General features: G+C 36.9%; 11 protein-coding genes across 11 annotated transcripts; 4 read left to right on the top strand and 7 right to left on the bottom strand. All coding sequences in view use genetic code 12, as the record gives it.

Moving 5' to 3' along the window:
• Nucleotides 1-54: 54 nt before the first annotated feature.
• On the bottom strand, nt 55-5322 carry DEHA2E14366g (DEHA2E14366p; the record flags this gene model as incomplete). The annotated part of the gene is made up of 1 exon (XM_459930.1): nt 55-5322. One exon carries the CDS (start codon nt 5320-5322, stop codon nt 55-57), a length of 5268 nt encoding a protein of 1755 aa, XP_459930.2.
• A 298-nt stretch (nt 5323-5620) lies between these two features.
• Nucleotides 5621-7564, bottom strand: DEHA2E14344g (DEHA2E14344p; the record flags this gene model as incomplete). The annotated part of the gene is made up of 1 exon (XM_459929.1): nt 5621-7564. One exon carries the CDS (start codon nt 7562-7564, stop codon nt 5621-5623), a length of 1944 nt encoding a protein of 647 aa, XP_459929.2.
• A 411-nt stretch (nt 7565-7975) lies between these two features.
• DEHA2E14322g (DEHA2E14322p) lies at nt 7976-9940 on the top strand (the record flags this gene model as incomplete). The annotated part of the gene is made up of 1 exon (XM_459928.1): nt 7976-9940. One exon carries the CDS (start codon nt 7976-7978, stop codon nt 9938-9940), a length of 1965 nt encoding a protein of 654 aa, XP_459928.2.
• Nucleotides 9941-10334: 394 nt separating this feature from the next.
• On the bottom strand, nt 10335-10496 carry DEHA2E14300g (DEHA2E14300p; the record flags this gene model as incomplete). Its single annotated transcript, XM_459927.1, has 1 exon — nt 10335-10496. The coding sequence occupies one exon, from the start codon at nt 10494-10496 to the stop codon at nt 10335-10337; it is 162 nt and encodes a 53-aa protein (XP_459927.1).
• Nucleotides 10497-10822: 326 nt separating this feature from the next.
• DEHA2E14278g (DEHA2E14278p) lies at nt 10823-10930 on the bottom strand (the record flags this gene model as incomplete). The annotated part of the gene is made up of 1 exon (XM_459926.1): nt 10823-10930. The coding sequence occupies one exon, from the start codon at nt 10928-10930 to the stop codon at nt 10823-10825; it is 108 nt and encodes a 35-aa protein (XP_459926.1).
• Nucleotides 10931-12074: 1144 nt separating this feature from the next.
• On the top strand, nt 12075-12236 carry DEHA2E14256g (DEHA2E14256p; the record flags this gene model as incomplete). Its single annotated transcript, XM_459925.1, has 1 exon — nt 12075-12236. The coding sequence occupies one exon, from the start codon at nt 12075-12077 to the stop codon at nt 12234-12236; it is 162 nt and encodes a 53-aa protein (XP_459925.1).
• Nucleotides 12237-12501: 265 nt separating this feature from the next.
• Nucleotides 12502-14202, top strand: DEHA2E14234g (DEHA2E14234p; the record flags this gene model as incomplete). Its single annotated transcript, XM_459924.1, has 1 exon — nt 12502-14202. One exon carries the CDS (start codon nt 12502-12504, stop codon nt 14200-14202), a length of 1701 nt encoding a protein of 566 aa, XP_459924.1.
• A 1447-nt stretch (nt 14203-15649) lies between these two features.
• On the bottom strand, nt 15650-16801 carry DEHA2E14212g (DEHA2E14212p; the record flags this gene model as incomplete). The annotated part of the gene is made up of 1 exon (XM_459923.1): nt 15650-16801. One exon carries the CDS (start codon nt 16799-16801, stop codon nt 15650-15652), a length of 1152 nt encoding a protein of 383 aa, XP_459923.1.
• A 605-nt stretch (nt 16802-17406) lies between these two features.
• DEHA2E14190g (DEHA2E14190p) lies at nt 17407-21162 on the top strand (the record flags this gene model as incomplete). Its single annotated transcript, XM_459922.1, has 1 exon — nt 17407-21162. One exon carries the CDS (start codon nt 17407-17409, stop codon nt 21160-21162), a length of 3756 nt encoding a protein of 1251 aa, XP_459922.2.
• A 135-nt stretch (nt 21163-21297) lies between these two features.
• DEHA2E14168g (DEHA2E14168p) lies at nt 21298-23301 on the bottom strand (the record flags this gene model as incomplete). The annotated part of the gene is made up of 1 exon (XM_459921.1): nt 21298-23301. The coding sequence occupies one exon, from the start codon at nt 23299-23301 to the stop codon at nt 21298-21300; it is 2004 nt and encodes a 667-aa protein (XP_459921.2).
• Nucleotides 23302-23606: 305 nt separating this feature from the next.
• Nucleotides 23607-24689, bottom strand: DEHA2E14146g (90S preribosome/SSU processome component KRR1; the record flags this gene model as incomplete). Its single annotated transcript, XM_459920.1, has 1 exon — nt 23607-24689. The coding sequence occupies one exon, from the start codon at nt 24687-24689 to the stop codon at nt 23607-23609; it is 1083 nt and encodes a 360-aa protein (XP_459920.1).
• Between the last annotated feature and the right edge of the window lie 27 nt (nt 24690-24716).

The raw sequence follows: 24716 nt of genomic DNA, 5'->3' as shown, positions 1-24716 counted from the left end.
TTAATTAAATGCTTATATATAGTGAATTAACGTAATATTTGTACAGTTGGACAATTATTCTCCAATTTCATCATTCTCTGCAATAGAAGTTGGTTCCGAATCATTTGCTATCCCAATATTTGATAGTTTTCTTCTAAGGCGCTCCTGTCTGAATTTCAGCGCTGCCGACATCCGATCAGTAGAGTTGTTTTCGTTCACACCTCTTAATTCTTTCAACAAGTCTCTTGCTCTTGAACCAACATCCTTTTCTTCCTCTATGACTTCTTCATCGTTCACGGCTGCATCAGTTTCTACTGGGTCCACATTTATTTGAGACGAAAATGCATCACCAGTAGGCGAAAGTAATGCATGCTCATCCTGAGAATCGGGAGACGGCGGTGGGGATAGCTGTACACTTGCTTTCAGGGGACTTTTTTTCAGACCTTCCAACAAGTGCTTTCTCATTAATGCCCTCTTCCTTGCTGACGAGGGCTCACCCTTGGGACCTGCAGCCTTCAATTTTTCTAACAACGAATCCATAACATTAGAATCACTATCATCATTTGCTTCGTTATTCTCCACGCGTTTCCTAGGAGTTTCATATAGTTTCTTTCTGTTTTCGTAAATCCTAAGCTCTTCTTCACGTTTAATATTCTCGGTTTGTGCTCTCTTGAAATCCTTAACGAAATTACCAAACTTACTAATAAAAGAATTTCTGACAAATGAATCAGACGGATCTTCACCAAAATATCTCATTAATTGGTCGAACTCTTTCAAAGTGTACCCTGATTGATCTAATAACAATTCTCCCTTTCTCTTCGCTTTAGGTAAAACGGGAAGAACCAGCTTTAAGATCTTATCATGAGGATGAAATTTGGAAACATCACTCAAATTACCAATGTCTATCGAACTCTGTACATTCTTGATACTTTGTGCATAGTCCTTACAATCGTTTGCAATAGTTTCAATCGAAAACTTTGATATCTCCAAGCACTTAGACAAGTCATCTAAGAAATTTAATAATTGTGGATATTGAGTCCTGACAATTTTTTCAACGTAATGCAAAAATGTCATACTATTTTTGTCATCCTTCATGAAGCTTAATCTTTGCAACGAACTTAATTTGAAGCCCTGTGCTTGCTTTGTAGAATCATTCATATAGTTACCTACAGTCAAAATAATTTCAAATACACTTTTCAAGTGTTGTGAATTCTTAATGTTTTCCACTGCTTCGTCAATCGATCTCAATTTGAAAACAAGTTCATCATACTCCTTTTCAAAAGAAGACATAACTGCTAATGCTCTTATTCTAGATTTCCAATAATGCTGCAAATTATAAATCAATTCCAAATATATTCTATCAGGTTTCTGTAACTCATTCGGGTCCTTATCAGGTTTTGAAATTTGATCCATCTTGTAGTCAGTCGAATATGGCTCAAAATTTCTTGCCATTGTATTCGTAACCTCAACGATGTCTTCCTTACCAAAAAATTCCAAAATAGCAGGGTTTGTAATAATATCTTTATCACATCTCAAGATCTTGGCCACAATTTCCTCATCCGATAAATTATTGAAAGAATGCAAATTAATACCGAATTGTTGTGCAACATCACGCGATAAGAATGTTAACTTATCAATATCTTCCTTTTTCTTCGTTGCCAATTTTTTAATTTCTTTAGCTGCGAAGATAAGTTCAATTTCATCGAAGATCCCCTTTGTCATCAATTCATTAGCTATGGTATTAGTTTGAGCATTCTGCCAGAAAGAGTTTGAAGTGTTGTTATCAAACTTTTCCCAGTGCAATTGTTTCAACTTCTTCTTCGGCCTTGGATAGTTATCAAATGGACCAGGAACTGGTGATGCCGTAGCTGATCTCTCAATTTCTTTAGGCGCTTTGCCAGTAGGGAATGGAGGTGGTGGTGGCGGTGGTGGAGCAGGTGACCCCGAGCCGCTAGATAAAAATGCAGGTGGAGGTGGGGGTGGGGGTGGAGGAGGAGGTGCCGCAGCATTGTTTCCAGAAGCACCAAGCATTGATGGCAAAGGAGGTGGAGGAGGTGGAGGTGGGACTGAGCCTGAAGAAGAAGGATCTAATGAAGGTGGTAATGGAGGAGGAGGAGGAGGAGGAAGTACAGCCTGCTTGGTTTTTGGCTCTTCTTCATTGTTGGTTGGCTTCTCATCATCAAAACCGTCAATTGGCATGGCTTTATTAACCGTAGAACTTAATTCTTTTAGGAACTTAGGATCCATACCTTCTGTTGTAGTATTTCTGTGTCTTCTATAATCTTTGGCGTGTGTGGATTTAATAGCTCCCTCAGCAATTGGCTTTTTACCGTGCATATATTTCGCTTCTAATCTATGCATAGTGTTTTCAGGTTTAGAGGAATTGGCAGGTTTAATGTTCAACGATGATAATTTCATTTCCAAGCTTTTCTTCAATTTCTCAACTTGTTCCAACTCTTCATGGATCTTCGCTTTTATGCTTGGATCAACATGTTCAAAACTGAACGAGTTAGACTCTTCATCATCGACGCTAAAATCTATATTAAAATCCTTGAAGTTATTTTGCAATTCTCGTAATCTTTCCATTGCTAAGTATTTTTGCTTACTAAACATGGAGCTGTTGTTGAATTTCATAATGTCATTTGATTCACTTTGCAAGGATGATAATTTTTTTCTTAGAGAGTCAAGCTTTTCTAAGTCATCTTCTCGGCATGGCCTTGGTGGACCTTTGGGTATATCAACTTCTGGAGCTTCTATAATGCTCTGCGCTGTTGATTCTGCATCTTCAAATTCGTCTTCGGAAGTTTCTGTTAACTCTTTTGATTCTATAGGATCCGGTTTAAGTTCAACATTATTTAAGCTTGGATCAACGTATGTTTCAAAATCTGTCATTTCTAATTCTCTAGCCATATTTTCTATATCACCCATTTGATCTCTTAATGCTCTTAACCTTGAGCTTGGCTCTACCTGAGTACCAAATTGTCTATTGTCCAATTTATACTCGGCTTTTCTTCTATGAATCTCTTTTTGTAATTTTTTAACTAATTTCTCATTACTCGTTTGAATCAGTACAGTTGTTTTAGGTCCATTTCTCTTTGATTCAAGAAGTGCATTATCATTAAGCATAATTAACATTTCTCTCATCTCTAATTCCTGCTCTTGTTTCTCAACAAGGTGCCTTCTTTTCAAATCTTCTAGTTCTTGACTTAATTCTTCATTTAATCTTCTTGTCCTATATAAGACAGTTTCCTGCTCTTTAATTTCATTGGATAAATTGGTAATTAAACCATCAGCACCCATTGACAATTGTCTAGATAATTCATCTCTCTCAGCCGTGGCTTCTTCAGCGATTTGCTTAAAGTTCCTTGACTCTTCAATAGCCTTTCTATACATGTCATCTGTGCTTAAACTTGCAAATAATTTATTGATAGCAATTCCCACTGCAGAATCATCATTCGTTGTGTGAACCATAGTAACATTCTGGATTAAACCATCTAACAACTTCAAACTTCTTAATAGTTCATCTGCATCGTCTTTCTTCTCAGATTGATTAAGATATAAATGTTGTATTGCACTAAGAAAAAATCCTTGTGCCTCACTATTCTTGATATTCTTCCATAAAGATCCAACCAATTCAACTGGGTCGTTAAAATCAAGATTTTCATCAATCTGTTCTTTGTTTTTTAAGTAGCTTTCATCACTGTTAGCTAAGTCTATGAATTTAGCGCATTGCTGATTTAAATTTTCATAATTTAATTCATGAAACTTTGCAAAAAGTCTATCAAGGCCAGCAGAAAAAAATTGTGCTCTCAAATGTATTCTAACTCTGAAATCAACTCCATATTCAACTATTGTATTAATTAATAGCATTGTACCTAGACAATATTCTAACAAATGATTTTCAAGATTACCTTGATTAGAATTGCCTGTATATGCAAATTTCAACTCTTCACTGGCACCAACTAAAGAATTCATATATTTTCCTTTACCATCGATTATCTTCTCTACCGATTTCAACCATAACTCAAACCTTTTGTAAGATTCCCCCGCTGGTGGTTTTCTCACCAACTTCTTTTTGGATGAAGTACTTTGGGGTGCATCATTTCCAGACTCAAATTCAAAGAATGGCTTCATGGATATATTATCCAATGCTCTGAGTATCTTGTGGTATGCATTTTGGTTGTCATTATCGTTATTATGGCTATAGTACGCTATCATAAAAGTCAACGATTCGGCAGCAATTTTTCTAGTAAGGATTCTAGGTGATAATAATGAGCCCGAAACGGCATTAACATACAAATTGACATCAGTTCTAACTCTTTCAGCTCCTAGTTTTTGGTTCATCATACATTTCAACGCCTTTAACGTATTGAACTCCTTGTCAAATATATCATCATTAATATCATTTATATCACTTTGATTGATCGAATCTTGAATTTTAATCAAGTATGCTGATAGTATCGCATCACCCTGACAGTCATAGATGAAACTCCGAACCCAATCAATAGGTTCAGTTCTCAACGACACCCAAAGATTTTTCAATTGCTGGGCCGTAATAGTCTTAGCTAGCAACAACTTAGTATAAAATTCTGGAGTGGCATTTTCCTCCTTATTGTGAACTACTCGCTCTTGACGTTTATACTCTGTTAAAGCATCTTGGTAAATTAACATCCATTTCTTATCAGGACTATAATTATTCATTTCCTGTTTGGCCTGTGGTGGTAATGACTTGAAATCTCTTTTGTCCATCAAATCACGGAACATCCTATCAATTTCGTAAACCAGTTCGGGCTTTTCTAACACGAACCCATTTACGCCGCTATTCGATGTTTCATTTGCGTTCGCTAGCGATAATGATGGCTTGGAAATCATGGAAGAGCCGGTAGGCTTTCTCGACAATGCGTTGTTGTGTACTGATCTCGATGTCTTAGTTTCATACGGATTAGAAACCGTAGATATACTATATGTTGACGCATGCCGAGAGTGATTAGAATTAGTGACCTGAGACGTAGGTATTATATTCGTGTTCGATTTATTGGTCGACACTACACTATTGTGCCGCTTATTATTATGACTTAAATTCCCCGTACCGCCACTTAGTATGCTCGACGAGTCGAATGATGATGTATCACTATAACTATCATTGACGCTTTGGTTCCTATTCTTCTTAAGGCTGAAGAACGAACTAGTGGAGATTCTATTTGTATTATTGTTATTAGGGCCCCCGGATTGTCCTCCCTTCTTATAGCTATTATACGCTCTGGAATTATTCAACTCTTCATTTATAGTAGAGTCTAATTGATTTGGGTGGGACGACGATGAATCATTTGGTCTTCTTCTCATGATGTGTCAAGCTGTTCAAGTAATCTTTAGATTTCACAATCTACGATAGAACGTATGCCAAATGTAATTTGACTTCTGTAGATTAATCTTACTTGATTGCTTGTAATAGATAAATATGAAATCAATAATTATCTATACAGTCAAAGCGCTTCTTGTTTCAACTAAGATAAATTTGGATTAAACAGCGCTTGCTTAACTTAAATGGGCGCGTCACAAAACAAAAAAAATTACCCTTTGGGTGGAATTACGCTTTTACTTTAGGAGACGTTTTTAAGTATATTAAACAGACTATATATATCTATTCATCATTTATACTTTCTTGAAGCATCTGCAATGTCTGATCTAGATCACTATCTATTTTCTGCTTAAATTGTTTTGATCTAGAATTCTTACGGCCAAGCTGAGCCTTGTTGTCAGCGGAGTCGTTCTCTATTACTTGGTCTTCAGAGTCCTGGAAACTCTCGGAAGTATCAGCAAACTCGTCATTGTCTTTATCTGACGGAGGATCCAATTCTTTTTTAGAAGAGTTTGCTTCATCTTTCTGTGCAAACAGATCGTGGGGGTTCGTTGGTTTAAATGGGGTGGCTTTTGTAGATTTAGGTTTATCATTATCTTCAGCGTTACTTGAGCCGTCATTAGTGTTCTTTGTAGTATCATTCACTCCCAGTTCGGGCACACTAGTGGTGGTAGTTGTAGAATCTGGTTGCGTCATAGGCGTCGGGGTACCAGGTTGGCTATCAGAGTAGTCATTTTCCTGGGCAGGGTGTCTTATGAGGGACCTAAAAACCTCATGATGCAAGTCTTCAACGTTTATCTCATGCACATTTTCCACGTTGTCCCAGAACCCTAGTTTACTCCAGAATATCTTGCTTCTAATTAAATTTAACATACAGTATAATTTCATAACCTTGCATTCTTCAATTTCCTCTTCTTCTTTCGTGAGAACTTGTTTTTTCTTAGGAGAGCTATTGACTTCCAAATCACTCGAACTATTAAACGATCTCTTGAACTGGAAATTAGGGGTGGTTGGCTCTTCAAACTGATTACTTTGCTTCAATTTGTATACATTTTTGCTAATGAGCCTTATTTTCGCAAAGAAGTCGCAAATAGTTCTCAACTTTATAAGACAATAGTTACATAACGGATAACTCACGATTACCTCCTGAGTTTCAGCAGTAACACTTGACGAATCTGGATTCAACAATTTCAACGAATATAGTCTTGAGTGTTCCAAAATATCATCTTTTGATTGGCCGCAAAAACTACAAGGATCCTTAATGGCAACAGGTACATCTTTGCTAAGCTTATCTCCTTTATAGGCCAATTTAAAGGTTTCATTAACACCGCTTATTGGTTCAATAACTGCTTTGCCTTCCACAATAAGGTTCCAGAAGTTCTTTCCCTTCTGCCATCTATTTATAAAATTCGAATTGGCCAAGTTTGGAATAATAGGAAAGCTATTTTCCAATTCTTCACTCCACACAGTTCTAAAGAACTTCAAATTTTTTAAAGTCGTCAAGTCCATATGGAATTCTGGCTTGATTATAGTGTATATGAATATCTTGAAGTCTTGTTGATACTGTGATAAATCAAATCTCACCGCGCCCACATTCGGTGAATAAATAATAGTTTCTAATTGCTTCGTATACCTCTGGAGGTCATTATCTGCATCTTCCCCTGTGTCATTCTTGTATTGATCATCCAAATTCTTTGATTGCTCTAGCTTAGGAGTACCGTTTCCTGAAAATGTAAGCTTGTGTTGTTCCTCGATTCTGAAAAACAATTGCTTCAAGTCTTTCAATTGGTCTTGCAAATTATCTATAATAGTGTTCTTCTCCTCAATCTCTTCGTTCAATTTACGGTTCTTCACTTTGAAGTTATATGCCTCTCTCGATGCGTTACTAACCATTTCGTTGGCTTCATTGAATAACGACGCTGTTAAATCTTCGACTTCTGCCAGCAATTTAGTGTTTTGCGCTTCCGCCGTAAGTTTTAACTCCTTCATTTTTTCATGGTCCTTCTTAATCTCTTCATATTTTGGGACCACTTCATTGTATTTGGTTTCAATATCACCTAACTTACTCAATTTCTGTTTTAACTGGCCATTATCTCTATGCATGTGTAATAATTTCTCTTCCAATTCCAGTTGTTTCGCAACAGCGGTAACTAGCTTCGTGGACAACAGAGTAACTTCCTCGGTCAATCTATCATCCATGTTTACAATATCAGTAGTTTCCGTCATATTGATCTAATCTGATTGTATCTTCAGTTGAATGCTTGTATATTTATCAGACTAACAAATAAATCTACCCGTCACAAGTATTCATGAGCCGCGCACACTCTCCACATATAATGGGATCATGGCCTTTAGATAAGGAAATGATAAGTTTTCTACGACATTTGCTATACCTACTAGAATACAGTTTGAAGTCTCCAGAATACTTAATGCATATTTGTAATTTAAGCATAACGAAATATTCAAACCGGTAGATTTATTATTGAGTATTAGTGGTATAAAGTGACGTTCTTACTGGCAGAACCGTTTTAAGATAAGTCAAAATCAATTTGAACGTGACGGAGTTCCAGTTTCTAGGTCACAGAGTAATAAATACTACCCCAGTAATAGTAAAATCCGTAATTATTATTTATTACAATGCTGTTGAATTATCAAATGGATCTTAGGGAAACTAATTCGAAATTACCGTTTGAATCAAGAGTAGATTGTTGCTCGAATTCAGATCAACATGATTTATATAGACCAAGGTCAAGTCATTCGATAGATGAATTAAGGAAATACATGAATAAGGAACATATCTCTAAACAGGATAAAGATGTCTCGTTGGACAAGTTGCCATTTGAAATAAGATTAAAGATTGCAAATCAATTGTCGCAATTTGATTGCTTGAGTTTGCTAAGAACAAACCGAGCGATGTATTCATCTACTATCCCAAGATTATATCAACACATAATTGTTGACCAGAACTACAGTCAGTTCAACAAAGAATATAGCTTCAGGCATTATATTTCGATTGACGATTTCAATGAATATGAAGATTTTTCGTGCTCATATATAAAGAGCCCTTATAATTTCAAACGATTCTTGCATCACTATATAAGACTACATCAGTCGCTTGAGGATGATACGGTCAACTACAATAATTTTGGTCCGAATGTAACTTATCCATATATTCGAAAGATTCAATGCATTGACTTACCAGATTCATTAAACGTGTATGACTATGAATTGAACGATAACTTGAGTTTGTTTTTTGGAAAATTAAGTCATTTGAAAGAGTTGATTTGGCTTAATGATAATTTCAGATTGGAGTACTTAGAAATGCTACCGAATTACCAGTCGATAACGACATTGGTGTTGAATATTAAGTTTAGCAATTATTTAACGGAATTACACTCACCAAGCAAAATTGAATATGATTCTTATAACTCTCATGATAGCGAAGGTACCACTCGGCTGTTGAAGTTTCCTAATATAATCAATTTTCAAATTAGACCGTTTCAAAATTCTAATAGGCTCGTTAAGATTATTAACAGCTTATTAATTAGTTGCAAACCAGATATTATAAGTGATCATTTAAAAATTTTGAAATTATCGCGATTTGATAAAGATATTAGTGTTCTAGTGCCACCATTTCAAAATTTGGTCACCAGCAGCGAAGTATCAGAATTAAACGAACTAGATTTGGGAACCATCCAATCACTATTTGTGCGGAGTGAGTTGAAATATTTAAATAGTTTATCAATTTTGCTGTTTAATAATTGCTTGCTCACACCAGACGATTCACAAACATTGATAAATTCTGTCAATCTTGCCAATTTGAAAACGTTGGAATTGAAAAACATATCTGAATATCAGAGAATAAAAACAGTAGTTAGTAATCCAGATGAATTAATCAACCATCTACAAACTAGTTTTATTGTCAAGATCGCTCCATATTTATCTACTTTGCAGCATTTATGCATCGATTATCGAGAATCCCTTACTGATAGCGTCCCCAAATTTTTAAAACTGATATCTAGTGATAGGTTGAAATCATTAGACCTAACCATAAGGTATAATCAAAGTAAACTTAAATCATTTGATAATGATATAAATGAATTTTATAGTGCTTACTCGAATGCAATAATTTCGAAGAATAAATGCGAAACTTTGATAAAACTTTCCATTGAAACAAAAGAAGAAAATGCATTTTGCGACCTAAGCATTCCAATTCCTTCAAATTTTTTCTATGAAGAGTTAAGCAATTGTCTCAACTTAAGAAGCCTTAGAATCAACCCTAGTGATATAAATAGTTCTGAGAAGGTGATTAAGTTGATTGGCAGTTTGCCAAAGCTAACAATGCTTGATGTCATTGGTTCGCATGCAGGTGGGGCTCCACACCTTGGTCTAGAAATGGTGCACCCAACAGTATATGTTGAATGGTTTGGGGTTCAGCATGCAGCCCTATTATACTTACAGTATAATAAACACTTGAAGTACATTAGAATAAACAAATGCGTTTTTGAGTGCCAAGGCGAACTGCTCCAGGTTACCCCTCGCGATGGTATCGATAGATGGTTTAATGAGCGGGTGAGGGTCGGGTTCAATATTGATGGGTAGATATGTTCTATTGGTTATAGGGTATAATTTCGGACGAATGTGCGGTAAGATGTGGCTGCAAATGAAGATGTGTATGAACACTCGCAGTAATCGTAAAGAGGGGCGCAAAAGGAGAAAAAAAGTTTTCCGAGATGCAAGATTTCTGTCCCCGAATCGGTTGATTCAGAGACATCATTAAAAGAAGTCATAGAAGTAACTTACAAAAGTATGTTGTAAAACAATCTATAGTATATCATTAAAATTAGTAGCAACCTCGTGAAATCTTCTTAATAGAAGCACGTTATATAAAAATTCGTATAAACATTAAAATTAAAATACCTGCATTGGTCAATGCGAACCCAAAACCAATGATAGTATGTGACCCATGTAAGTGTGAAAGCAGCAAAAAGCATAATTAGTTAGAGCTTCTGAGTGAGAAACCAAAGATGTTACCGAAGAAAGAACCTTCGAACTTGGAGTCGTACTTGACTGAGTTGGATCTGATCTCTTTCATGATCATAGCTTCCTTTTCTGGAGCGGTTAATTTAGCAGCAGGAGTAGTTGGGTTAGAAATCATTGTGATAATGTAATATATATGAGTTTAGTATAATAGAGAACACAACGATGGTAAAAAATGGTGAAAAGGGTTCCATATTTATATAGAAGTGTTACTCATCTTAAAGGCGCGCCGAACGGACTGAGGGAATAATCCGGACATACGTGCACCGCAAATTTTCCGAAAGGCGGGCTTCCATCTAACCGAACATAGCACCGTAATGATCCATTGCTGGCGTTTGAGGGCCCTAATCACCCTCTAGACACTTCACTGGGCTTGATGAGGAGATTAAGCTACACGGTGTTTAGCATGGAAGATCCAAAGATAAAGAAGCCAGGATCTAGGATTTAAACACCGATCGACAAACCTTTTGTGTGAGGCACAATGTGCCAGAAAGAATGGGAGGAGAAACTCCGCAACCGCTTTTCGAGTAACCGTTTTGGGTCAACCGACATAATTGTCGCAATCTCCTTCACCAAGACATTTATCCGTTCAGCCTTCGCTTGAAGTCCCACTCGCCCGAAGGGAAGGGAACACTTTCAATGATCAGGTGATATAAAAGAAATGTCAAAAAAAAGATATTGCGCGACACAGTTCAAAAGACATTTATATATCACGCGATATATCACGGGTTATATATGAGACATTATCGCGACATATACACGATGTTGTGCGTCTCGCTCTGCGGCTTAATCGAAATTTGTGACAGCATGTGTGTGTCACCGTCCGTCCACAAAAAATACTTCCTATGCAATATGAGACGAGCACCTCAAGCTAATAATTCATGCATCCTCGTATAACAACGCCTTATGCACATCTGGAGCCCACGAGATCATTCCTTATCGACCAATACACTGTTACTGGATAGTTCGCTACCCTTACCGAAGCCAATTCTTTTTGATGCCTTGCCCACGCGATCCTCGTAATCTATCACTCCCAGGACTATACATTGACAGGACTAATGACCCCACGAGCTCACGAAAGGCGCGCTACAACTATATACTACTTACTATTATCAATCAGCCACGGCATCTCCTCCAATATTCAGCTTAATTGAGTATTCCGACATGTCAAATTCTTCACTTGCAACGAAGAAATGTATCACTCATACTTTGCACATCTAATAAAACCACACGATACGAGTGCCTACGAGTCTCTAACAATACGCCAATACATGTGGCCTTGTAGGCATGCTCATGGGCCTACCAACCAGTACATCGCGCGTCTTCTCTGGCTAATGAAATCACGTGGTAAAAATTTGCCAATTTCTTCTCAATTACATGTGACAGATCACGCGACTATTACCATCTCGACTATAGGTCTTGTGGTGTGTTGCTCAACGAAGTAATCGAGTTGCGAAATTCTCGAGCCCGTGCCTCATCTCATCCCAATCTTGGCAACCTGCATACTTCGGTTGCTTGGCGACGATGAAATATTCGATCGCGTGACCATTATAACGAACGTGAATGTCCTGCGTGCTAAGAAAGTGGCTATTATCACCACGTTTATCAAGAAATCTTTTAATTTTCGTGCGGATACCACTAAACGTGTACTAATTTCGCTGGTAATTTTAGCTGCAACTAAACCTCGTACGACCAAATGCTATATGGGGACTCCACGTGGTGGAAAATAGACGGATTTGACTTCAAAATCCAAGAAAACGATCAAGGCCAAGGTATTATAGTTTTTGACATCTCAGGACAAAGATTGAACTGTGACAGCTTATATAGCATTGTAGAAATTAATTGTCAGAGGGTGTAGTAGAGCCATTAATAAGTAAGTTGAATCCAGGTAAAGGAGTATTGAGGGTTTTGTAATGTCGCGCAGCAGTTTCGTAATATCATAACGGCGCTATCAGGCGCTAATAAAACCATTAATTAATATCCTAATTCTGTATATGGCCCACGAGATGCAATAGAATTTCGGACATTTCTTTTATTGACAAGAAAAATATTTAAATGAAGCAAAATGTCCATATTGCAAGAATAATTTTTAAGTCTAAGACAATCATAAGATAAGAAAAAGGATGAGCAGTATTACTCAAGAAATCCAAGCTCACGAAGTGTCTAACTCGGGTGGTAAGACCGCTTTCAAAGATTACATCGGAAAGTACGCCCACATTGAAGACCCATTGGAAAGAAGAAGATTGGCATTGGAAGATATTGATAATGCTGGATTTGGATGGACCCAAATAAAGATGATCATGATTGCCGGTGTTGGTTTCATGACTGATTCATACGATATTTTCGCGATTAACTTGTCTGTTACTATATTATCGTATGTGTACTGGTCTGGTGTTATGCCAGATTCCACCACTACCTTGATTAAAGTTTCAACCTCGGTTGGTACCGTTATCGGTCAATTAGGGTTTGGTATTATGGCTGATGTCGTTGGTCGTAAAAAGATTTATGGTTTGGAATTGATTGTGATGATTGCAGCCACCATTTTCCAATGTTGTCTTGGTGAAGCCCCTGGTGTGAACTTTGTGGCAATCTTCTCCGTATTGAGAATCATTATGGGTATCGGTATTGGAGGTGATTATCCATTATCGTCCATTATTTCTTCTGAATTCGCTACCACGAAATGGAGAGGTGCCATTATGGGTGCTGTTTTCTCTAACCAAGGTCTTGGCCAAATTTTAGCCGGTATTGTTACCATTGTCTGCGTTGCCGGTTACAAAAATCAATTGATTGGTGCTACTATTGACTCTGCCACCAAAATTGCCGACTGTGATGCTACTTGTCAAAAGGCTTGTGACCAAATGTGGAGAATTGTCGTTGGTTTCGGTTGTGTTCCAGGTGTCATTGCCTTATACTACAGATTGACCATTGCTGAATCCCCAAGATACCACTTAGATGTTGATGAACATGATGACCTTGAAAAAGTTGTTGAAGCTGAAGTTGTCCTTGACAAGGCTGCCGCTGACATTGCTCCACCAAAGGCTTCTTTCGTTGAATTCTGGAAGCATTTCGGTCAATGGAGATACGGTAAGATTTTAATCGGTACTGCTGGTTCTTGGTTTATGTTGGATGTTGCTTATTATGGTTTAGGTTTAAACACTGCTACCATTTTACAAACCATTGGTTACGCCGGTGGTGACAATGTGTATGATGTTTTATACAACTCTGCTGCTGGTAACTTAATTTTAGTTTGTGCCGGTTCCTTGCCAGGTTACTGGGCCACTGTTGCCACTGTTGACATTATTGGTCGTAAACCAATTCAAATCGGTGGTTTCGTTATCTTGACTATTTTATTATGTGCTATCGGGTTTGGTTATGATAAATTGAAGAACGAGACGACTAATGGTTTATTAGCCTTATATGTCTTATGTCAATTCTTCCAAAATTTCGGTCCAAATACTACTACCTTCATCGTCCCTGGTGAAGTTTTCCCAACCAGATATAGATCTTCTGCTCATGGTATTTCAGCCGCTTCTGGTAAAGTCGGTGCTATCATTGCTCAAACCTGTATTGGTACTTTAATTAACCACGGCTGTGCTGCCGATGATAAGAACTGTTTCTTACCTCATGTTATGGAAATCTTTGCATTATTCATGTTGATTGGTATCTTTACCTCATTATTAATCCCAGAAACCAAGAGAAAGACCTTGGAAGAGATCGCTGAAAGATATCATGGTGAAATTGATACCACTAAGTTAGTTCAAGACAGAATGACCGAAGCCCCTCGTGGCCAAGATGATTCTTTCAGCTCCGATGCTAAGCAATAGGTTGTTCAACTCAAATTTATTTTACCGTCATTAATCATATAGATATTTATTTTAATTCGTACTTTTTAATTTTAATTATTGTGTTTTGTACTATAATGTAGAATTGAGTATTTTATATTTTTATTTCTCATTAACTTCAGATCTTTAATATAAGCCACCACATTTGATACGCGTACAATGCTTATCAAGTACCTTAAATCTTGCAAATTCAAGAAAAATATTCCAGAATGGATTGCTGTGCTAGCTCTTCTATTGATATTCTTCTATGTTGTTGAACCGGCAAGACCATTCCAAAGACAATTCAAATTATCTGACCCTACTCTTCAACATCCATTTGCGACTACCGAACGGGTTACCGACAACCAGTTATATATGTTATCATGCATATTGCCATTTACCATTATTCTCGTTATAACTAATTTCCGCAGAACAAATAATGTGAACTTGAATAATTTTCATGTTTTGCAAGTATCGTTGTTGGGGTTATTTGTTCATTGAGTGTCAATGGAGTCGATATATTAAAAAACTGGATCGGTAGACCTAGGCCTGATTTTTTAGCTAGATGTGGGCCTACGCCAACCACTCCACCGAACACGTATGTTGGCATTGAAGTATGTACTGCACCGTTAGGCCAGATATATCTCTTAGATGGTGGGAAATCTACCCCTTCAGGACATGCCTCACTTTCATTTGCAGGCTTATTCTACTTATACTTGTGGATCATAGGTCAGTTCAAATTGAGAAGGGAATCCTACTTATGGCAACATCTTATTGCAATTATTCCAATTATACTTGCAAGCTACGTTGGGTTGAGTAGAACCCAGGACTACAGACATCACTTCTTAGATATTATTTTGGGAAGCGGAATTGGTATTTCAGTAGCGTTTGTAGTCTACTTCAGATATTTCCCGTATTTAAATCTGGAGAACAGTAATGTTCCAATAACAGTTGACGATGATATTTTACCTACTTAAAATTTTACGAGGGACATATTCTTCTTCGACAAGGTATGTGATGTTCTAACAGTAAATACAGCATAGAAAGTATCCATTAGACAATTGCGACGAAGCGGTACTGCTTGCAACAAACATATCACGAATTACTAGAGTTGCAACTTTATTTGTCTACAATTATAAAATAAAACAGCCGTTTATTTAACTTAATTGTCCGTTGAGGACCCCTTATTAATGTAATAAAAAACTCTATCCTTATATCAAATAATAAATATAATAAAAATCAAAATTAAAACTTGGAAGTAAAACCCGCCTTATAACTTTTAACATGGTGAAAAAAATGTTTCAACAAAAATGTAATCGTAAAAAAAAAATCAATAGTAACTATTAACACATAAAACCAACGAGTTGAGCGTTGACTTAAAATAAATTCAATGGAGTCATTACATTAATCATTAAGTATTCCATACAATTAAACCTGGATGGTAGATAACCTAATACTTCAATTTCTTTGGTTGTTCCCAAGGGTTTTCTTGGTTGGTGAAGTGACCGTAAGATGCAGTCTTGAAGTAGATTGGTCTGGCTAAATCTAATTCCTTGACAATAACACCTGGTCTTAAATCGAAGTTCTTTCTGACGATTGCGACTAATTCTTCAGAAGAGTGCTTAGAGGTACCGTAAGTATCAATGTGAATAGATAATGGTTCAGCGACACCGATAGCGTAAGAGAATTGGACTAAAGCTCTTCTAGCTAAGCCAGCGTTGACTAAAGACTTGGCAACCCATCTGGCAGCGTAAGCAGCAGATCTGTCGACCTTGGAGAAATCCTTACCGGAGAAAGCACCACCACCGTGAGCACCCCAACCACCGTAAGTGTCAACAATAATCTTTCTACCAGTCAAACCGGCATCACCTTGAGGACCACCAATGACGAATCTTCCAGATGGTTGAATGTGGTAAGTGGTCTTGTCATCCAATAAGTGTTCTGGGATGACCTTCTTAATGATGTGTTCTAAGATTTGAGTTCTTAAGTCTTCAGTAGAGATTTCATCAGCGTGTTGAGTAGAGATAACAACGGTATCAACCCTACGTGGAATAACAGCACCGCCGTCCTTTTCGTATTCGATGGTAACTTGGGTCTTAGTGTCAGGTCTCAACCAAGCTAAAGCACCGGATCTTCTGGCAGAAGCTAATTCGGCATTCAACTTGTGGGCCAATAACAAGGTCAATGGCAATTTTTCGTCGGTTTCATCGGTTGCGTAACCAAACATAATACCTTGATCACCAGCACCTAAGTCTTCCAAGGCCTTTTCGTAGTGCAAACCTTGAGCAATATCTTGAGATTGTTGTTCAATGGCAACCAAAACATTACATGTCTTGTGGTCGAATCCCTTTTCACTGCTGTCGTAACCAATGTGCTTAATGGTTTCTCTAACAATCTTTTGGTAGTCCAATTGGGCCTTGGTAGTGATTTCACCGAAAACCATGATCATACCGGTCTTAGCAGCAGTTTCACAAGCAACCTTGGATAATGGATCTTGTGCTAAACAAGCATCTAAGATAGCATCCGAGACTTGATCACAGATCTTATCTGGGTGACCTTCACCGACAGATTCGGAAGTAAATAAAAATTTTTCACCAGCCATATTTCTTGATTTATTTTCGATTAGGATTACTGAACAATTGACCTAGTAGTACCCTTGATGTTAATTTTTGAAAAACTCAATAAGAATGTATTTTCCAAATAAAGTATAAAAAGAAAATTTTTGTCCAAAATTTCCAAACTATTTATATTATGAGAGAAACGTTGGCATAAGATATCATCGGAGCCACAACAAATAGAAATTTTTAACTCGTGGAAATTTTTTTATGGGACAGAACGAATCACATGCAATTGGGCCAGCATGGCCAATGTCGATTCGCGCCCGATTAGACACGATTTATTGTTAAATATGACTCGATTGACGAAATTATGACATATTATTACATAAGCCGACTACTCGAGACAAAATGTCGTTCATATCTCTCGTTTAGAGGAAAGATACGACCTGATATAAGACATAATATACGATGCTAGGCAATTGTGCAGAACATGACACAAAATCACCAAAATACGCGTTTTTAACTAGTAAACATAAAAGAACTACACGTTAAAACGCCAAAATAGTAGGAGATGGGCGGCTAGGACAAATAACTAAGAAAAGGAATAGAAAAGGTTACGGTAGAGTTGGTATTGTTGATTAGTAGAAATATGGATCTCTTAGACGAATTGGAGGACCACGGCGGTCACCACCAGACATACCTTGACACACAGGTGATAAGTAACCAAGATGGTTTTAATGGCGAAGAAACGGCGGAAGGGCCAGATAACGAGACACAGGAATCGATGTTAGGAATGAACTTCAATATTGGAGGGATCTCGAAGTCTTTAGGTGATCAGGAGAGACCAGGTATGCCAAATATGCCAGATATGAGCATTCTCGATAAAGTGAGACAGCGTTTGTATGGGGGACCGGTAGAAAGTCTGGAGACCCAACGCGTGGAAGATAACGCCACGACGAACTCAGATGAAGAAATAGAGAGTATTGGAAGAAACGAGGCGGATATTGGAGAAGATTTGACACAGATTGTTACTGGAACAGATTCTGGATCTTCTGGGCCAAGCTCGACGCAAAAAGTACACATATTACCCCAGCTCTCGGTCGACGATGCAGAAATTGCTACTCAGCCGATGCAGATGGCCGAACCGGCAAATACGGGAGGGCTATTTGTATCGGAAATTGAAGAACCAATACGTCCACAGGCTATTTCAAAGGAAGAGCGCCTGTTGAAGATTGCGCAACTTGCTGAAAGAAAGAGGCAAGAAAGATTGGCTAAAGAAAAACATCAGGAAGAATTGGAGGTCGATATAACACACACTACTCTCACCGATGAGGAGAATGATCTAAATGATCATAATGACTCGGTTGTCATGTCCCATGCTACAGATAAGCAAATGAAGGAGGCCGATGAATTTTTGAACATAAAGAAGCGAGAGAAAATCATTCAACCTGAGTTCAAGAGGAAGGTGCTTTTTACAAAGGATAGACTATTATCAGCGTTCGATGAAGAAGGTTCAGAAGTATCTGATATTGATAACAATTCTCAGGACACGGTGATCAAATCCAGCCCTGTCACTTCACCTTTAAAAGTCATCCACAAAGCAGATCCTTTAGCTAACAATAACGACGAGGAAGATGAAAACATACTAAGTTTTCTGGAAGCCATACACTCTCCAAAACGAAAAGCTAAACAACCACAAAAGAACCCAATTGAGATATACGCTGAAAACTTGAAGCAGCAATTGTTATCATCTCCAACGAAAAGCACTAATAATAAAGTTATTAATTTGGATAGCGATTTTGAATCTGGTACTAATTCTGAATCAGAAATTGAAACGCAACGTATGGAAATTCACGACGAGCTTAAGAAGATCCCTCAGTTGTCAAAAGAAGACAAATTGTCTATTAAACAAAAGTTTTCGAAGAAAAAAATGTCCGTAAAGACACCAGTATTTGCAAGTTTACCTAGGCTGTTAAGGAAGATAATGTCATTAGAAAAGAACCCGAATTCTACTTCATTCCTTGGTCATTTACGAAAAGCTAATATTAATCAGTTGGTCTCCAATAAACATATGGACCCTGATCATGAAATATTAGAAGAATTAGAAAAAGACGAAGAACTCATGGGGACTTTGCTAGAAAGGGAAATGGAAAAAGTCAGAAATATTAGAAGAAAGGAAAAGTTAAGGGAAAGGGCAGCGTTAGCTCTTGCTGGTAAAGGCAATATTGAAGGCATTGCTGACACTGAAAACTATGACCACGAAAATGATACCGATGACGAAGTTCCTGACAGTGATATGGATTCAGATCATTCTTCGAACTATGATTCAGTAGATGAAAGCGATAAAGAAGAGGAAGAAGAACAACAAGAAGAAGACGAAGACAAAAAGCAAATTAATTCGGATAATCTATCTAAGGCTAAAAGAAGAGCAAGGAGAACGGTGGTATCAGAAGATGAAGATGATGGAGCCAAAAATATAGATGAAGAATCTCAAAGAAAGAGAAATGATGATAGTTATATGTTCGGAGTTGTAGATCAAAGAGATAATGAAGATGATTTAGGAGTAGATAATGAGGATTTCATTACCACCGTTAATACTCAAAAATTGAGGGCTGTATTTGGAAGTGGGGCTTCTTTAACACAAGCATTTGAAAATGGTACACAGGTATTGAACAAGAAAAGCAATACCGAAAATATATTTGACAATTTAAGAAAAGATGAATCCGTGGTGGAACTGCAAAATATGCACGAGCATGGACTGGAGGATATTATCAATGAAAATTATGAACTTTTTAAGAACTTGAAACCAAGGGAAGCAATTGCAAATACAGAATCACAAATATCTGAAGATATCAATAGATCGAGTATACTACATACTGAATTGCCATCTTTTCAGGATATAATCGAACCAGACATACAAAATACGCAACCTGATTCAATTTCAACACAAGTTGATAATCCCAGCCAATTTGATGCGTCTACTCAAATTGATAACGCTACTCAGATTATCCATGGAAATATTGAGCCTGCCAATAAATCGCTTATAGAAGCATCTGGAGATAAAGAAGATGACGATGAAAACATAAATCCATCAGCCTTAAGAACAGGTCGTAAATTGATTCGTAAGAATGTAACCTTAAATAATATCATGGAAGATGATGAACAGTCCGAAGACGAGAAGTCCCCGGAATATGTTCAGCAACAAATTAAATTATATGAAGAAAAGATCAGAAGAAAGGAATTGAAGTCTCGGAAGAAACAAAAAGAATTAGAAAGAATGGGTATGAAAAACATTGTTGAAGGTGAAGCTGAAGAATCCGAAGATGAATGGCATGGTCTTGGTGGTGTTGATGGTGATTTATCTGATGATCAAGCTAATTCGGAGGATGAAAAAATGATTGACAATGATTTCAATATTGATTTAAAGAATGATGACCTCAGACGAAAGTTTATGGAAGAATATCAGATTAAGGATCAAAAAGAATTAGAGAAATTATTAGATGATATCAAGAACCACAGGTTAACCAAAAGGGTGAATGGTAATGGGTTTGACATTGAATTAAGTGATGAAGAAGATGAGCTTTTGACAGCCTATAGAAAGCAAAAATTAAAAGAACAAAGAGCAAGATTAACGGAAAATAAAAAGTTGAATGCTCTTGCTAAAAATGAAAAATCGAAGGCGTTTTTTGAATCTATTCAGGATTCTACTATGATCGTTACCCTTGATGATGATGATGATGAACTGGTAGAAGAATCACAGTCTCAAGCAGATGCAAAGAATCCATTCAGAAGCTCAGACAAAGAAAACAAGAGTGACAAAGAATCTGACGAAGAGGAAATAGAGGAGGAGCCGAAGAAGAAAACAATCCGAGTCGAAGAATCTTTTGTACAAAAGCAATTGTCATTTTTGATGAAGAGCGGAAAAGATGATTATGAGTATGAACAAAAAATATCTAACAGACAGCATGGATTTGATTCTTCTGATGATGAAATTGATGATTTACAAGCATTGAAAAGTAAAAGTCTTAGTAATTTACATTCAGGAAAAAGATCTGAAAGTCCAACAGGTATAGATGAGCAGCTGAATAAAAGGACCCATGAAGATAGTGATACAGATGTCGATGAGGAATTCATGCCTAACATAAAGAAACCTTCAATAATTAAATCTTTTAGATTATCAAGTAGCAAACAGGGCATTCAGGTCAAAGATGGCAAACAATTTTCGGGTGTTACTATTAGTAAACAATATAAAACTGCATCAGGTTCTAAAGCATCTATTACATATTTATCCAAAAATAAGAAAAATCCGATTAAGAGTTTGAAAGAAAAACAAATTGAAAGGAGTCTTAACAATGCAAAGAATAATAATACAAAATTATTCAATAGTGGAGGCTTTGAGAGCTAATAATATGCAAAGTTTATTTAGTAGAAAGTTAAATATAATTTATAAATAGTAAATAGTATAGAATTATTAATTCATAATGTTGATATCTCGAGTTGTAAAAAATTTAACCGATATATATCAGCAATACGACTTGAATTATAATATACTTTGACTTAAAGCCTCATCCAACGAGTTACGACTAACTTTCGTCATCAAGGGTTTTCGAAAAACAGATTGGTCACCGTGGTTAACTATCTTAGTTTTATTGGGCCCAATAATTAAATTTGAATGTGCCCCATCCTTTCTCCTTGGAGGTAATCTTTTTATCAATGTGTCATTTCTAATGACTATAGGCCTCTCCTTAGCGTTATTGGATTGCTCAATAGTATTTATGGGTTTCGATTTATAGTGGCTTGGAATAGAAGGTGGTTCGTATTTCTTCAGCTTTTCAAGTGATCCGGTATTAACCAAGCTCATGAAACTATCAGTTAATGACTTACCCATTAAATCAAGACTGCCACGACGAGGATTAGAGTCTTGTAACGATTCCGACTTTATCGATCTAGATGGTGAATTAATGTTGAAATTAAATAATGTCTTTTTTATTCTATTTGGTGTTCTATTACTTGGGGTCTCTTTTCTATCGGTTTTAGACATAAAATCGTTCAATAATTTAGCTGTATTTGTATTTCCTTTAATATTATTTACATCCTTACTAGAATGGGGGATTTGATCATTTCCTTGATAGTAAATTGGTTCCACTGTTGTAGTAGCAACTTTCAGAGAATTTAAATTCATATTGTCTATTGGATTGTGAAACTTGAACGTTTTGGCTGGTGCAGACGTCGCCAAAGATATCGATTCTTCATTTGTGAAAATGCTATCGTGAGATTTTGCTTTTGTTATTATATTAGGAAATGATTCAGCCAAGTCAATCCTTGACTTTCTTAAGAAGCTTTCAAAATTATCCAATTCTTCTGATGGCTCCTCAGGAGAGTAGTCAGAAAAATCCGAACACACAGATATACTCTCGATATCAAATTGGTCGATATTATTATTTTCGATGTCAACAGGGGTAAAAGTTGGAGTTTTATCAAAAATGGATTGATTGTTATGATGTTGAGATGGCTTCGATAGTGAAGTATCACACCCATTCATGTGTATGTGACGTTGAACATTACCAGATGATATGAAATGTTTTAGTCTATTCAGTCTTAAAAGTTCACTGTCGTCATTGCATGCTTGAAATATATTTGACGAATTGGTGGTTGAAGTATGTGATTTAAGGATATTAAAGCTGTTTAGTTCGAATTTTTCTATTTTAGGAGTTTCAGGTAATGAGTTGGATCGTACCTTTATTTTCGAATGCAATTCACCAAATAAATCTGGAGATGTAGATATTGTGTTTGAATCATCATGAGCGTAATCTTTGAAAGTGTCCATGAGTTTGCTAGGTGGTGATTGGGTTGTGTCAGTGATTGTGGCTTCGTTATTCGATAATGCAATTTTTTTGGGGAACGGATCGTTGAACAAATCACGGTTAGACAGTCTCTTTCCCATGTTGGAAACTGGCGTAGTCATTTCATCTTCGTCCGGTATGAACAGCAACATATCACTATTTTCTGCCGGTTGAGCCATTGAAGTACTCATAATTCGCATGCTTGCCCTCTTTCTAGGTATTTTCTTGGACCTACAACGTATGGGCTTTAATTTCAAGTTCGATACCGAAATCGAGTTGTGGAGTCTTGGAGGAGTCTGGAAATGCGTCGATACTGTAGTTTCTTCTTCGGATACCTGCGTTGCACTTTCATTAACAGAGTTGTAGCCATCGTTTTCTGTGAACCTGTTCATGAGAAATCGATATTCTTGGCGTAAGTTGTCCAACGTCGTTTCGCTAGTCACAAGGTCGTTCAAATGCATATTGGATTCTAACAAAAACGACCTTTCGTACAAACTTTCAAACTCACTTAAGTGGGTGTGGTTATTTGAAACCAAATCATCCATAAAATCTATGGTCTTATCTGCCGTAGAAATATCATTATTCAAACTTATAATATCGGTAACCAAATAGTTAGTCTCTTGAATCGAATTCAATAACTGGGTCGATCTTGTATCCAAATTATCTACCAAAGTGATCAACAGATCTAATTTGGTCGACATTGCGGTATCTATGTCTAATATTCTATGTCTTGATTCCCTAAATTGTCCTTTATTTGACTTATAGTAGCTCCCTTGTGCTTACTATGGGCATAGTAAAAAAACTTTTGTGAGGCTCAATGTTTAGGTTCGTAAGCGAAACATAAACAAATTTTTACGCGACTAAAAGGGGAATCGTTATTCCAATTTGATCCGATATGTCAATTCGAGGCAATATATGGTACGATCTTAGCGTAATTATTTTACATACGCTTGATATGCTAGATATACTATTACTATACTATTACTAATTGTTACTATACAAATATTCAGTCATGTCTAGATTTTTTAGAGCTAGAACCTTCTTCATCGTCATCATTATGCTTTGACCTCTTCTTATCTTTCTTTTCTTTTTTGTCTTTTTTGTCCTTCTTATCCTTCTTATGGGACTTCTCTTTGGTGACCAACTTGTTTTCGTACGAATTTTCTTCTGGGGCTTCAAAGTCTTTCAATCTTTCTTGTTTCTTAACTTCGGTAGCTTCCTCTTGCTTATCACGCTTCTCCTGTAACTTCTTTCTTTCCTTTTCTTTCTTACCCAAGAAGTACTCACCACTTTCAATTTGTAAATCAACCTTTCTAGGTAATTGAGCTGGTGGGAATGGAGTGTATACCTTCTTCTCCTTCTTTTCACCAATCTTCTTGGACTTCTTACGGGCAACGTTTCTCTTTCTGAACATTGGTAAAAATCTTGACCAGTCTTCATGGGCCAATTCTGGATTCTTGGCCAATTCTTGCTTGATCATCAACTCCTTGATGTAGTAAATAGGGTGAACATTATTCATACAATCTTCAACGACTCTTCTTACTTCCTTTAACCCCTTGAAAGGACCCATGGCACTCACGGTGTTACCTTGAACTAAGATGTAACACTTGGTTAATAATTCCAATGCTTTTAATGTATTCCCATTTGGCCCGACCAATCTTTGTCTTCTCTTGACAAACCTGTCTTTGTTGGTGACAAAGTTACCAATCTTGATAACGTCACAAGCAATATCGTCTTGCAAAATTTTCACGGCTTGTGGGAAAGGGACCGATCTAGCTAATAACTTGATTAAGTCTCTTGCTTTCAAAATAATAGCCGGATCGAATGTTTTTCTGGTGGTTTTGACGGTCATTGACCCTTCGACCAAATCTAATTGGCAGTCAATGAAGTATTTGTCCAAATTCCGCGTAACATCGCTCCAGATTGTTCGTAAGTACTGTTCTCTGTATTTTGGGAATAAGGTCATAAATGATGACTCTTCTGTGAAGTGTAGCCCAGATGCATTATCTTCCGGCTTGAATTCCTCAATAGACCATTTGTCTATGTCTTCCGTATCCCATGGCTTATCACGATTATGAGTTGACACCATCTTCCTTCTTTAATTTGCTTTACTATT

The sequence above is a fragment of the Debaryomyces hansenii genome, assembly GCF_000006445.2.
Source record: "Debaryomyces hansenii CBS767 chromosome E complete sequence".
Taxonomy (NCBI): Eukaryota; Fungi; Ascomycota; class Pichiomycetes; order Serinales; family Debaryomycetaceae; genus Debaryomyces; species Debaryomyces hansenii.
This window is presented reverse-complemented; position numbering and strand designations above follow the sequence as displayed.